The 15,689-nt window shown below is 36.0% G+C and overlaps 2 protein-coding genes across 2 annotated transcripts; both read right to left on the reverse strand.

Annotated features, from left to right (window-relative positions):
* Nucleotides 1–221: 221 nt before the first annotated feature.
* Nucleotides 222–1,169, reverse strand: LOC109207428. Its single transcript, XM_019370342.1, has 3 exons — nucleotides 881–1,169; nucleotides 626–687; nucleotides 222–512 (listed from the first exon to the last, which is right to left on the reverse strand). Exons 1-3 carry the CDS (start codon nucleotides 1,167–1,169, stop codon nucleotides 222–224), a joined length of 642 nt encoding a protein of 213 aa, XP_019225887.1.
* A 5,367-nt stretch (nucleotides 1,170–6,536) lies between these two features.
* On the reverse strand, nucleotides 6,537–8,233 carry LOC109207433 (lactosylceramide 4-alpha-galactosyltransferase-like). The gene has a single exon (XM_019370349.1). It carries the CDS (start codon nucleotides 8,023–8,025, stop codon nucleotides 6,733–6,735), a length of 1,293 nt encoding a protein of 430 aa, XP_019225894.1. The 5' UTR covers nucleotides 8,026–8,233; the 3' UTR covers nucleotides 6,537–6,732.
* Between the last annotated feature and the right edge of the window lie 7,456 nt (nucleotides 8,234–15,689).

The following is a 15,689-nucleotide window of genomic DNA, read 5'->3' on the forward strand; positions in this document are numbered from 1 at the left end:
TCGCCCGTTCTACAATGGAATCTGAATTCATAGCTTTAGATAAGGCTGGTGAAGAAGCTGAATGGCTCCGGATTTTCTTGGAAGATATTCCATTTTGGCTCAAACCTTTGGCACCTATATGTATACATTGTGATATTCAAGCGGCAATAGGTAGGGCAGGGAGCGTTATGTATAACGGTAAATCTCGTCATATTCGACGGAGACACAATACCGTTAGACAACTACTCTCTAATAAAGTGGCAATCAATTTCTATGTGCTTTGTACGCTCATGATACATTGGATTAGATGCAATTTGTAAGGCTGCTTTGTTGTCACAATGAAGCTCCATAGGTAAGTCAACCTTCATTCCCAATTCTTCTAACAACCCATGCACCCACACTAACTCAGCCACAATAGTGGCCATACTTCTATACTCATCCTCTGCTGAACTCCTTGACACAGTACTCTGTTTCTTGATTTCCATGAGATAATGGAATCTTCCAGTTTTATGCAATATCCTGTAATTGACTTCCTGGTCATTGAGCAAGATGCCCAATATGCATTACAAAATGCATTCACTTTTCCACTAGCTTTGCTACTCATTAACAGTCCCTGTCCCGGTGAACCTTTCACATATTTTACTACCCTTAAAGCTGCTTCATAGTGAGATTGTTTTGGAGCATTCATAAACTGACTCAGAACCTGAACTGCAAAAGATATGTCAGGTCTTGTGATTGCCAGGCATAAGAGCCTCCCATTAACCTCTGATATACTCTTCTATCCTCCAGATCTTCATCAGTTGTCTCCACAATGTTTATCATATTCTAAACTGGTGAGTTTCAAGTTCTGATCCAGAGGTGAATCAGTTGGCTTTGCTGTTCCAAATCCACATTCTAATACAAGCTCCGGTGCATATTTCCTTTGGTTCATAAGGATTCCTGCTTGACCTTGCAAACTCAATTTCTAAAAAGAATCTCAACTCTCCCAAGTCCTTCATTTTGAAGTTTTCATTCAAAATAGTTTTGGCCTCTTGAATTATCTCCTGGTCACTCCCTGTAATTAACAAATCATCAACATAAACCAGGATAATAACTATGTCATTGTTCTGTCTTTTGGTGATTAGAGAGTAGTCCAGCTTGCTTTGTGTGAAGCCAGAATGTATAAGAGCTGATGTGAGCTTCAATTTCATTGTCTACTAGCCTGTTTAAGACCATAGAGGGATTTGAGGAGTCTGCACACTTTAGTCTCCCCCTGACTACCAAATCCCTGAGGCAAAGACATGTAGACCTCTTCAGAGAGATCCCCTTGGAGGAAGGCATTGTAGACATCCATCTAGAATAAAGGCCGATTATGTAGAGCTGCAATAGCCACAACACTTCCGACAGTGACCATCTTAACCACTGGAGAAAATGTCTCATGATAATCAAGACCCTCTTGTTGAGTGAACCCCTTTGCAACAAGTCTTGCCTTAAACCTTTCCACAGTCCCATCAGCTTTATACTTCACCTTAAAGACCCACTTACACCCAATGGGAGTTTTGCCTGCGGGCAGATCCACTAATTCCCAGGTGTGATTTTCAATGAGAGCCTGAAGTTCAAGGTTCATAGCCTGAACCCATTTACTATCACTAACATCCTGCTCAAAGGAGTGTGGCTCAACAATAGAAGAGAAGGCAGTAAGACACGCCCTATAAGAGGGAGATAAGGCAGAATAACAAAGGGACGCAGATAAAGGATAAGGAATATGAGAAGACTTAGTGCCAGAAACATAATCTGTAAGCCAAATAAGAGGCTTAGAAGTTCTAAGGGATCTTCTAAGACCAGTAGGTAAGGAAGAGGAAGGATGAGGCAAATGACATGGAGAGGGTTGAGAAGGAGAAGTAACAGGAGTAGAAGTAAGAGAGGAGAAGCAGGATTAGAATTAGAAGGGATAACAGATGTGGAAGATGAAGGAGGAGAGACTTCAGGAGTTGAGGGTGAAGGAATATCTGAGCTTGGCATGGGAATGGTAGGAAAAATGTCATCAATAGGTGGAATGGCAGATTTAGAAGGAAAGAGATGAGTGGAATCAAGAGTAGGATAACATAGAAAAGTGGATTTAGGATGTTTGAAAGGAAACACATTTTCCCTAAAAGATACATCCACAAAGAAAGTGCCAGTGGAGATGTTAAATAGCTTGTAACCTTTTTGAGTTTCTGAGTATCCCATGAAGATGGCAGGAATAGCTCTAGAAGCAAATTTGTCAAGGAGATGGGGAGTGGTTGCATAACACAGACAACCAAATACTTTGATGTGAATAAGAGAGGGTGAATACCCATGAAACAGCTCAAAAGGTAATTTCCCTGAAAGCACTGAAGATGGCAGCCTATTAATAAGGAAAGTTGCTGTGAGAACACATTCCCCCCAAAAATTTAAAGGTGCATGAGCTTGAAATCTAAGAGCTCTACCCATTTCAAGTAAATGTCTATGTTTTCTTTCAGCCACTTCATTTTGTTGTGGAGTGTGTACACAAGAACTCTGATGGACAATTTCAAGAGAAGTAAAGCGTGTGGAAACTTGTGAATTAAAAAATTCAAGGCCATTATCAGTTCTGATGACTTTAATAGTGGTAGAAAATTGTGTTTTAGCTAAGGTGAGAATGGATTTGATCAAAAGAAAGGCATCACTTTTCATTCTCATCAAATAAATCCATGTCATTCTAGAGTAATCATCCACAATAGTAAGAAAGTATCTATATTCATTGTAAGTACATTGTCTATATGGACCCTACACATCCATATGTACAATTTCAAAAGGAGATACAGTTTTCTTGACACTATTAGGAAATGGAAATCTAGTTTGCCTGGCTAAAGGACAAACGGTACAAGACATAGTGTCATTATTCAACAATTGATTCTTTAAGGAATGTATTTTTTGTATGACTGTTATTGGTGTATGTCCAAGTCTTTGATGCCATATATTGCAATGACTGGATTCCAGTGATGAGGAGTGAGATAAGTTTGAAACTGATGTGTGAAGAGCTGGAGTAGAACTTGTAACTGGAGTAGGTGTACTGAGTACTGAAAGGGAAGACTGCTCAGGTCCTTTGACTGGTAATGGCTTCTTGGTAGGTTGAAGTATGTAAAGACCATCCTTCTCCTTACCAATCCCCCTCACCTTGGCAGTGCAAAGGTCCTGAAAGATGCAAAACTCAGGGAAGAATAAAGCACAACACTTCAATTCCTTGGTGAGTTTAGAGACTGATATCAGATTATATTGAAAGTTTGGAACATGTAACACATTATACAATGACATATATTTGGTAATGTCAAGGATCCTGTGTGTGTTACTGAAGTTGTGTGCCCATTAGGTAGGTGCACTTTGTTGAAATAAGATTTAACAGGAGTGGGTTCAGTTAAAAGGTTCATACTAGAAACCATATGGTTTGAGGCTCCAGTGTCAATCACCCAAGAATTAGGTTCAGAACCTGCAAGCAAACAAGTATTAAGAAGTTCTTTTATACCTGCCATATTAGCTCTTGCCTCTGCAACATTTGGCTCTTGTTTGATCAGCTTCAAAAGTTGTTGATATTGATCTGCAGTGAACATTGGCAAAGCACTATGAGTTGGTGTATTACTAGCTTCTGGTTCTTCCATAAAGTTAGCATTATTTGCTGATGCTCCCCTGTAATTCCCTGAACCTTGTGACCTGTCAAAGCCCTTTCTTCTGTTAAATATGACCTGGGGGATATCCAACCAACTTGTAACAATTCTCCTTCAGATGCCCCTTCAAATGACAATAATCACAGTACATCCCATTATTCTTCTTGAACTTATTGTTCTGAGTGAAAGTAAAGGCTGTTGGATCAGTCATATTCATCTGCTGCAATCCCGGGCTGAGTCGTGAAATCATACTAGACTGTGTTCTTTGGCTCTCATCTTGCATAATCATGTTGTAAGCTTGATTAAGTGTTGGCACTGGTAGAGTCAACAATACTTGACTCCTTGCTTGTGCATAAGCTTCATTTAATCCCATCAGAAACTGTACTAGCTTCTGTTGCTCCATATGTTCTGTATACTTCTTGTGCTTCTCACAATCACAAGGAAGTGACACCATTGACCAATACTCATCCCAAGCATTTTTCAGTTTTGAAAAATATTCTGAAATTGAAGCAGTCCCTTGGCTCATGGTGAAAATTTCACGTAACAATTGATACACCCTAGTCAGATTCTTTTTATCAAAATGCTCTTTCAAATTTACCCAGACATTGTGTGCATTGGTTGAGTACATTAATCCATTTGCAAGATCTTTCGACACAGAATTAGTAATCCAGGATAGCACAAATGCATTACATCTTTCCCATTCATGCTCTAAGTCACATTTGTAATGCTCTTTGAGACACTTGCCATCTATAAACCCTAATTTATTTTTCGCCAACAGTTCGACTCTCATTGAATTACTCCATGCGATGTAGTTTTTAATTCCAGTTAATTGTTGCGGAATTAAGATACTACCTGGTGTGTCTGATGGATGTAGGTAGAGAGAATGACGAGGATGAATGTCGGCGAATTTCTCCGAATTGCTTTTCTCCAGATCTGTGATTCCTTGCATCATTTTCGAACTGAATTTCTCAGCAATAGACACGATTGAAATGAGGAACCTTGTGTATCAGTAAGATTTGCAGTGAGAATGGCCGCAATTGCTGGCAATTGGATCGATTACTGAAAATTGGAAAAAACTATGGTTTGCTCGAAATTGATTCTCTCAAATCTTCGATCTTCAACTAAATTGTAGTAGAACACTACTAGCTCCTCCATTTCTCAGATTCTCAACTCAAAAACGCCATGGATTCATTGCTCCGATACCATATTGAAAGAGAGGCTAATTCTGAGTTTACAAGGAGAGGAGAGCAATCGCAGATAGAGAGAGAAAGAACTACACTGTATATTGAAGAAATGAAGTAGTTAGTTATTACACTTGTACCCCTCAACTATATATAATACTACTCATATGCCTTAACCAATACAATTATTTAACTAGTCTATTGATTCTCTTTACAACTGTCACTGTACAATTACAATTGGCTATGTACAACATCTATTGCTATGACTAATTTCTACAGTATAATTTTTGTGTATAGATATAAATTGACCGGTGTCTGAAAATAGAAGTTGTCTGTTTTCTGCCCCTTTCACTTTCTTCTGGAAGAAGTACGTCAAGTGTAGTTGAAAAAGAAAGACATAGATGCAAATGATAAATAGGCGACTAGGCGTAGATGACAAAAAATTAGTGAAAACAAAGAAACATATTCTATAGTTTTTATTTTCATTTCCTTTGAAATTTTTTATAACGTAATTATGTTTGTTCATTCACCCTTGCTTTCTAGTAAAGAAACGCTTAGAAAACGAATTAAGGAGCAGTTCTTTTCAGGTTTCTAATTAAACATTCTCCCTTTTAACACTGAAACGTGAAAAATAGACATGATGAGTAAACTACAAGTCCTACTTATTAACACTTGATTAGCGGAACATCAAGTACTAAGTATCAAATACCCAATTAACTGTAAAAATAGTACGGGCTAGTCAGTTTTTGGACTGATCATTTAGAAATAGCCAGCGTTTGCAAAGTCATTAAAAAATAGCCACTATTTTGCTGCAACACGGAAAGTTCCAACATAATATATTAGAGATCGGTGCACCTGTGTATGAACTTCCAGCATATTATGCTGGAACTCCAACACGCGGAAAGTTCCAGTATGTTATACTGGTGCTCCAATCTCCAGTATATTATGCTGGACCGGTATATTATACTGGAACTCCAGTATATTATACTGGAGTATTTTTCCGGATTTTGAACAGTGTTTTCGTTCAGATTTATCTTTACATGAAGTGGCTAAATTTCGATTACTTTTGAAACTTGGCTATTTTTGAATGACCACTTGTAAATCTAACTATTTTGAATTTTTCCCCAATTAACTACATGTAATGAGCCAATCAACCTTCCATCCGAATCCTACCGAGTTTACACATATTAAATAGATTTCTTAAAATAAATGCAGAGTTTTAATCAAAATTATTGAATTTGTCTGAACTCTACCTTAAAGGCTTAAACTCTAGCTCTGCCCCTGACTTAGAAACAATTGATCTTCAAGATTAGGGTGATTAATCAACCATCATTAAGGCCATTCTTTTGTGTTTTAAATCATGGTGGAATTCAAAAGGCCGCCAATATTGATGATTCCACGAGTCATTAGTCAAATAGGGATTGCTTCAATTTGTAGCCTACTTAAGACAAGATTTTGTCAACAGCAGTACGTAAATAGGATAATTTCACTATCATCCAACTTTCAATTTGTTGCATCAACGTCATAAAACTAATTTGTGTAACGAAAAAAAAAATTCAGAGTTACTTACATATCACATAAGATAAAATACGTCAAAAAATGCTAAACCCCTAACGAAGCTTTGTGGCTATGCCATTCTTGGCGATAGTGATCGCCGACTTAGAAGGTGACGGCCACTTAACATAATATATAACTTCCATGACTATAATTATATCTAAAGAAAAGTCTCAAAATATGAGTCGGAAAAGCAATCTGACACTAGAATTAAAAGGTTATCAGAACAGTGACAAAAAATAACGGAAAAAACAAGAATTGAAGTCTTTCTGTACTTGATTGCTTGAGCTTATGATCAAGAACTTGTTTGAGTAAAAATACAGTTACCTCCCTTTTGTACAAACCTGAAATTAAAAAATTCACAAAGTGGGATTTATTTAAAAACTGTAAATATCTTTACATAACAAACAATGATCAGAAATTAATCTCCCTATAATACTTCCTTCTTCAATTTTCATACTATTACTCTGTCTATTCCAAAGGTGCACACCATAAGTTTCTCCACTGAGTTGTAGCAATTTGGCTTCTATCCATCTTGACTGATTTCTTGAATTAAACTTCATAAAAAAACCTGATATTCTAATCCAATCAACAGGATAAAAAGCAATTGGTGGTAAAACAGTAAAGTTAAACTCATCTCTATTTGTTGAGATCATTAACTTTTCTACTACTCTTGAAACCAAATATGGACCATTTTGTCCCCACTTATTTCCATTAAAAGAAAAGGCAAATTCCTCCATAAACTTATAAAGAAGTGGATGTTCTTTATCAAAAATCAACACTGCATTATTCAATCTTGTCCACTTCCCATTTGCACCTATGCTTTGTGCACCAATTGAATTCCTCAATCTTGAAAAATCTTTCAAGATTATAAAATCCGTGTCCAGATAAACACCGCCATATTTGTACAAAACCGCTAACCTAATCAAATTGGATAAATTCTGAGCCAAGGGAATTTCACCAGGGTCTTTTTTACCGTTCTTGAGGTCATCAAACCAAGATTCAACCGGCGTGTTGTTGAACAGAAAAGATAACTCTGGAGTGACGGCAAGAACTTTATACCCTAATTGAATTAAGGGTCTCAAGATTTTAACACCACGAGGTGTATCCAAAGTTTGTGACAAAATTATCAAACACCCTTTTGGATGAGCTTTGAATAGAGTTTCCAAAGCAAAAAATTCCCTTTTTCCAAAAGAACTAGAAGGAGAAATCCATGTCATGAAAAATTGAACTGAACAACTTCTTGTAATTAAGAAATTGTTTACTCTATCATTGAATTGACTTGACAATCTTGTTGACTTCAATATACTAAATTCTGGCAACTTTTTTCTGAACCAAGAAATTCTTTCTTCTTCTGTGAGATTATAAGGAGCCACCAAATTCACATGATCATCTTCTTGTTCTTGTTCTTCTTCTTCTTCTTTGAAAATATATGATATTTCATTAATTTCTTCCTTCTTGTAAAACAAAGGTTTGTGTACAAAAGTTGACTTAAGTGGCTGTTGAGAATTGGTTTTTGATACAAAAACAACAGAATGGGAAGATGAAAGATTAGATATGAGACTATCAGAAAAGCTGATAATACAAACAATCAAAGCAAAAGAAAGAATAGGAAAAAGATGAAATTTTTTTGTTCTACTGATTCTGTAGTTGTCAAACATCTTCACCATTGGAATAGTATTACTTTCTGTATAGTGCTATAAAAAGGTGATGTAACATATTAAGGAGGAGAAAGAAGAAATTAAAGATAGGAGAAGAATGAAGGCTTTGAATTTGTGCAAGGAAGTTTATAGTTGTACGAATTTGAACACTTCAAATGTTATTTTTGGTAAAGTTAATAGTACAACTTAGCTTAGAGAAGATTTATGGCTGCTGTTGTAAGGGGAATGTATAAGGAAATGAGAAGAATGTTGACTTGTAGAAAAAGCATATTTTTTGGGTTTATTTTATTGAGGAATTAAGATTTCTTTTACATACAAGAGGAATAATAAGGAAGAATTAAAAAAAGGTATATCATGGGTTAATTATAGAAGTCGCCTCTTTTATTCGGGTCGATAATTGCTAGTAAAGAAAATTCTATAAATACTAGTACTTGCAATATTTAAATATGTCAGTAAGGTTTTTCTGGTAATTAAGTTTCATTACCACGTAAATATTTACAAGTATAGCAAACACTAAGTTTGGACAAACGGCTCCAAACTAGTACATCTCACCCTTTCTAACACCTTCTAAGGATAAAAATTGAGTGTTTGCAAAATTTTCCTCAAACTACTCTGTCTATAGCCTACACAATAAATTTCTAGTACTAACTGTCTAGCAATATCTTCGCTGCATCTTTTCTCCTGTTGAAAAATTCGTCGATTCCTTTCCAGCCATAAGTGGTACACTGCTCCAGTTATGCTCATCCTATATATCATAGTTTTGGATCCTTTGCCTTTAACATGATCCATTGCCCATTTGAGCTCCTCATCCCAGCTTCCTGGTCTTCGCGTAATCCCCAGCCATGTTAGTAACCTTCTCCAAATGTCTGCTGAGAATGGACAAGCAAAGAAAAGGTGCTTGTGACTTTCCAGCTCTTGCTCGCATAATGGACAGTTTTGACTTACTTGTATCCCCCAACTGTTCAATCTATCTTTTGTATATAACTTTCCCTGCACTGCAAGATACAGTATGAATCTCCATTTTGGACAGCTTCTGTTGTTGCATAACAATCTGCTCCAGTTCACCTTTGAAAAATCTCCTCTCAGTTGTTTGTACACTTCTCTAATAGAAAATGTTTCTGTCATCAGCACCATTCCAATGTTCAAGCCTACTTCATTCAAGTACTTCCCAGCTTGCAATATCTTCCTGATAATCCATGAAGCTTGCTTCGCATCTACTTCCCATGGATCCTTTCCTTTAACGTAGTAGACATGCACCCATCTTATCCACAACTTGTCCTTCTTCTTACAAAGATTCCATAAATGTTTCAATAATGCTGCCCTATTCCATGTAACAAGATCAGTAACATTCAAACCTCCTTTAGTTTTAGGTCTGCACAGTTTATCCCACGCCACTAATGCTTTCTTACTCGAGCTAGTATCACCAGTCCGTAGAAACTTCCTACAAATGGCTTCAACCAACTGAATGATCTTTTTTGGTAGTGGAAATATTTGTGACCAGAAAGATTGGATAGCTATTAGAACACTCTTTATCAATTGCAGCCTCCCAGCATAACTTAGAAACTTCACTGTCCATTGCTTAATTCTCCCCAGCATTTTGTCCAGTAGAGGTTGGCACTGGCTTACTGATAACCTCTTTGAGCTTAATGGGACACCTAAGTATCGAAAAGGAAGTTCACCTGTAGTAAATCCAGTCAGCTGAATGATTTCCTGCTGCGTTGCAAGTGGAACTCCACCAAAATACATGCATCTTTTATTTTGATTTGCCACTAGTCCTGAAGCTTTTGAGAATTTGTTGAAACATTCATATAACAACTGTACAGACACCACATCTCCACGACAGAAAATTAGCATATCATCAGCAAAATTGAGTTGGACAATACTCAGTTTTTCACACCTTGGGTGATAATTGAAATTAGGCTGCTCCTTCAGTTGCTTCAAAATTCTTGTCAGGTATTCCATTGCTAGTACAAACAGTAATGGAGACATAGGATCTCCCTGTCTCACACCCCTCTTTGCTTCAAATGGAACAGTAGGACTATCGTTGATATTAATGGAGGAGGACACTGTTTTGATGCATTCCATAATTCATCCTATAAACTCCTTAGGGAAACACAATACAGCTAACACTTGTTCCAGAAACACCCATTCAAGTGAGTCACATGACTTTTGCATGTCAATCTTGATCATGCACCTAGGTGAGACCCCTTTCCTACCATAACCTTTTATCAACTCATGGCTAAGTAAAATGTTGTCAGTCAGACCTCTGCCAGGTACAAATGCTGCCTGGCTCTCATCCACAAGTATGTTCATTACTTGCCTCAGTCTACTTGTCAGCATTTTGGATATGATCTTGTATAGGGTAGTGCAGCATGAGATTGGTCTATACTCTTTGACTGGGCTTGGGTTTTTTACTTTTGGAATAAGAGTAACTGATGTGCAGTTGATTGGCTTGAACATTCTTCCAGTGCTAAAGAACTTCAGAACTGCATTTACAATCTCATCACCAGTGATATTCCATGCTTTCTTAAAAAAGCATGCATTAAATCCATCCCCTCCGGGTGCCTTCATGTCATCTATACCTTTAAGAGCTTCATATACATCTTCCTTATTGAAAGGAGCTATGAGTTCCATTTGCTGTCTTCTATTGAGGACTGTTCCATTTCTTATCCAACCAGGGTGGATAGCAGGCATGCTTCTATTTGCAGATCCTAGTAGTTGTTTGTAGAAACCAACCACTTCAGCTTCAATTTCTTTACACTCTGTCAAGACTTTACCATTACTGTCAATAAGCTTTGTAATTTGGTTATGAGCTTTCCTTCCTTTCATGCTGGCAAAGAAATAAGCACTATTAGTATCCCCCAACTGTAGACATTGTATTCTTGACTTCTGTTTGTAAATGGGCTCCTCAATCTTATCCCACTTCTCCAGTTGTACTAGCATTTCTTTCTCTTCTTCAAACAGAGTTTTTGGTGCATTATGAGTTCTCATCCTTCCTTGTATGTTTTGCAAGTCTTCCCTTATATTGTTTATCTTCTGTTTAACATTCATGAACTCCTTTGTGTTCAATTGCTTCAGAGCTACTTTAACACACTTCAGGTTCTGCCATATAGCTTCCATAGTCCCATCCTTCCATTTTCAATTAGTTTCCACAATCTTTCCAAATTCAGGGTGATCAGCCATACAGTTGTAGAACTTGAATGGTCTCTTCTTATTATCACAGCTCACATCTATCCCAATACCCAAAGGAGAATGATCTGAGAAAAGAGGATTCATTACATGGACTTGTCTAGGAGGCATGTTGATCATCCAGCTATCATTAACAATTGTTCTATCAATTTTGCTAAGTACATGACTATTTGTCCATGTAAAAGACCTGCCTACTGTAGGCAGTTCTGCCAGGTTGCAATCTTCTATTACTTCTCTAAAGTCCTTTGTTTCATTATCATGTACATCTCTACCATTCATCCTGTCATCAGCTCCCAGAATTGAGTTAAAGTCTCCCATTAGTAGCCAAGGTCCCCTAATTTGCCTCTCTACATTCCTTATTGTATCCCATAGTGTTTTCCTATCATGCATACTATGTAGGCCATATATTGCAGAGAAATAGAACTCCTTATTACTTTTCAGAATCTTCACAACTCCATGTATAAGCTGTGAATACCTTTCTAGCATTGTAAACTGCAGCACATTTGGATTCCATATCACCCAAATTCTTCCTTTACATTAATTTGACACATTATGGCACCATTTCCATCCTGGCAATATCTTTGTAATGATCTTATCAGCTTTTGTTTCATTTACTCTATGCTCACATATTGCTATCTTGTCTACTTTATTTCCCTTCATAAACTCCTTTAACTCCTTATGCTTAAACACTTTATTGAACCCCCTTACATTCCATGTGACTATCATTTAAACTATTGGGGTGTTATGCTCCTTCATCTCTACCTCCACTCCTCTACTTGTACTGCATTCAGCTATTCCTCTCATGCTTTGATTTTGTCCTGTCTCCATTAAGCTATTAAATCCATTCATAACTGTCACTTGCTGCCCAGGTACTGATATTTTTTGTCCCTTTGCTGCTGATTTGCTCTTTACTTGTTGCCACATATCACCATTTACTTCTCCCTTATCATTTTTCATTTGCTGCTCATTTGCTCTCACTGACACTTCTTGCTGCTGTTGATTTTGTATTGTTGTTCCTGTGCTAATGGGCTTCCATTCTGTCCTTTATTTTGGAACTGCTTTGTGCTTTTGTTGACCTGTCTTCTTCTCCACCACTACTGTTTTAGGTTACTGTTGTTGACAATTATGGCCTATTTGCATACATCTTGAGCAATTGGTTGGTTTCCAGTCATACCACACTTTTTGCTCCATGATTCTACCCTTTGGATCCTTCACTTTTATAGCCTTTGGGAGCTCCTTAGTAACATCAACCTCCACCAAAATCCTTGCGTAAGAAATCCTCTCAGCATTTGAAGTGCAAGCATCAGTATATATGGGCTGGCCTAGACCACTCCCAATTTTACTTAGTGCACTTGCACTCCAACAACTTAGAGGTAAGTTAGGTAGCTTTACCCAAATTGGAATAGTCTTCAAATCTTCCTCATCAAAATCAAAATCAGTAGTCCATTGCTTGATAATCACAGGTCTGTTATTAAGCATATGAGGTCCTGAGTACATCACCACGTTCCTTTCCTCCAAACATGAAAAATTAACCACAAAATACCCTTCATTATGGTAATATACTCTAGGCTTTGCTGAGAAACTTTCCTGCCCTGCTATAATCTCTCCATAGCCCCAATTATTGGTGATCCACCTATGACATACATTATAGCCGCATATTTCCATTTGGATACTTTACTATCAATATCCTCTTGCATCAATTCAACAATCGTTTCACCCTCAACCAATATAGGTGGTACATAAGTCAGATCCATACCTCGTTTAGCCAGTTTGTTCTCCTCGAATAGCATCGACCATGTCCTTCCTGCTTTTTGTTCTGGTTCCAACTGCAGCTTCCTCTGAGCACCTCCATTTTGAGTTCCTGTTCCATTGATACTTCCGCTTTGAACCTTTTTCAATTCCTGATCTGCACCTTGCATTTGTTTTTGTTCCAGTCCTTTTGAGCTTAGATCCTGCTGCATGCTGACCGGAGTTGTCCATTTAACCTCTGGTGCTCTGCTATCTCCACTACAAGTTGGTAAGGTTGGCCATATCTCCAGATTCGTTGTTGCATGTGCCTTTCCTTTGCTTATTGATGCTTCCTCGATCGGTTTCCTTTCCTCAGTAATGTTATTTTCCTTTGTCCCAGCTTTGAGCAATGTAACAGTACCAGCACCTCCAATTACTAGAGGTTTTGGTGTTACTGTTCTCATAATTTCTGAATTCCTTCCTTCCATGGATCTGTTATCTTCCTCAGCTAGCTGTTTCGAAGCTTTTGATGGTCGTCCTTGTGCTCTCCCCATTCCGGTGGGTGCAGTGCACCCTAAAGTGCACCGAGAGAGAAAGAGAATGAAAATTTATATTAGAAGATCTTTATTATATTGTAGTTCTGGCTCTGAAAAACTATCTTGCTTTGGGTCAAAATTATAATCAAAAGGTTTAATTGACCTTTTGATTATACAATTTATTTTTAAAATTTGCCTCTTTTATATGTGTTTTTAAAAAATTATTACAAAAGGATTTAAGTTATTGATACTGATTGTGTAAAGATTTCTTATATCATCATTAAATTTTAACTCGTGATAGTATGTTAGTTACTATTTTTATCAGATTACTGATTAATGTAATAGAGATTTACATGTAATTACCTTAAAAGTGATCTGATTCTATCAATATTCTTTATCCCAAATTAACTTAAACTCGTTTGTAAATTTTTGCAAACCACTAAACGTAGATGGACTTTAGGAGAAAACACGTTAGATGGACTTTAGTTTACAACAGAGATTATTATTGTTGGAGATTTCTCTCTTTCTCTTTTGTTTTTCAAAATGTTTTTTGTTCTTTCTAAGAAACATCAAAGTCTACAAAATTGGAACTTTTATGCAAGAGATTCTTTTGTTATTCTATGCATATAATTAATAAGGAAGCGAAGATTACCAGTAATGGTAATCAAGAATTAGAGACTACTTGTGTAAGAAATAGTTGTTGACAATATAATGATTTGGAAGGATAAGAAGAGATTTTGTCTTCAGAAATTTTCTAAATAGGTTGATTATAAAATTAAAATAAGACTAGAATGTGCTCTTATTTTATCTAAATATATTTTTCTTTTTCAGGAAAAAAAAAAAAGAAGAAGAAGCGAATGATATCATACAGCTAAGCCTCAAGTCTGGCATAGCAAATGTCAAATGTCAAATTACAAATTTAATCATTGTGAAGCGTCTTCTCTTCTATAGTTTTCTAGGTTAATATTTATTGTCACTTGTCCTAAACATCATTAAAAGCAATTATTTCATTTTCTCAAGAAAGAAAAAAGTTTGACTTTTTTTTTTTTTAATTTTAATGTTCTCTCTTTTATAACTGTCCAAGTGAAAGGGGAAAATGGCTTTTTTTCAATTTTAGCCCGCGCCAGAATTATTTATATTTGCTAATCGAAAAAATGTATAAAATTTGTATACTTTCTGTACATGATGTATATGTACCAAAAAAAAAAAAAAATCCAGCTATTATATTCTATATAGTGTCATTTTCCCAAAATTAAAACATCACCGTTAATGATCCATACTTGAACGAAGAATTGGTATTCCTTTGTGTCGAGAAACGCTTATCTTAGTATTCTCATATATGATTAATTATCAGAATTAAATTCGACTAGATAAATTTACATTTTTATAAAATCAGATAAAGGACTATAAGTTATAGATATTGTTGTATTAAAATAGCGAGAGTATATATACATTTATTTAAGATACCAATTCAAAGTTCACTTCGTTTGACCTTTCAAAAGCAGAAAATGACAAATATTATTGAATTAAATATTAGTAACAAATAAATAATAACAAATTCTGGGCCTAAACTGAAAAAGGGAAAAGAAAAATCTATAATAGTTAAGCATTTCACCAATCGGAAAGCTCTAGCCGTATAGGAGGTTGTCCAATTAAACCAACTTGAGTTGATTTCTGCCATTTTCGAACACCTTGGAAATATCAATAATTCAGAAATATCCTCAATGTTCGCCCATTATCGTAAATAAAGGAGAAAGATTGGAATTCCTCTAATTAGAGATCTCGAGCAAGGGCGGAGCTAAGTGGGCAGAAAGAGGTTCAGCCGGACCTTTTACTTGAAAATTATACTCTCTTCGTTTACTTTTACTTGTCCACTATGGACTTTGCACACCCCTTGAGAAATAATAAATTATGTGCATAATTTATCATGATACTCATATTAATTGATGCATATTTTTAATGGATTTGAGAAAATAATTTGAAATGAATAATTAATATTGTGGGTATAACAAGAAAAAAAAGAAATTGGCTTCTCTTGGTATATTAAAAGTGACAAGTAAAAGTGAAAATCTATTTTTAGAATACTAGACAAGTAAAAGTGAACCGAGGGAGTACTATATATAAGATTTAATTTTTTTCCATATATATATATATATATATATATATATATATATATATATATATATATATATATATATATATATATATATATATATATAT

This window comes from Nicotiana attenuata, unplaced genomic scaffold (genome assembly GCF_001879085.1).
Source record: "Nicotiana attenuata strain UT unplaced genomic scaffold, NIATTr2, whole genome shotgun sequence".
In the NCBI taxonomy this organism is placed as follows: Eukaryota; Viridiplantae; Streptophyta; class Magnoliopsida; order Solanales; family Solanaceae; genus Nicotiana; species Nicotiana attenuata.

Bases quoted from the DNA above. Each gene is read 5' to 3' on its own strand.
- LOC109207428 (XM_019370342.1), bottom strand. From the start codon at position 1,169: ATGAAATTGAAGCTCACATCAGCTCTTATACATTCTGGCTTCACACAA. The intron at 688-880 runs GTATTAGAATGT...TATCTTTTGCAG, and splicing joins GGAAATATGCACCGGAGCTT to TTCAGGTTCTGAGTCAGTTT. The intron at 513-625 runs GTAGTAAAATAT...CTCAATGACCAG, and splicing joins ACTATGAAGCAGCTTTAAGG to GAAGTCAATTACAGGATATT.
- LOC109207433 (XM_019370349.1), bottom strand. From the start codon at position 8,025: ATGGTGAAGATGTTTGACAACTACAGAATCAGTAGAACAAAAAAATTT.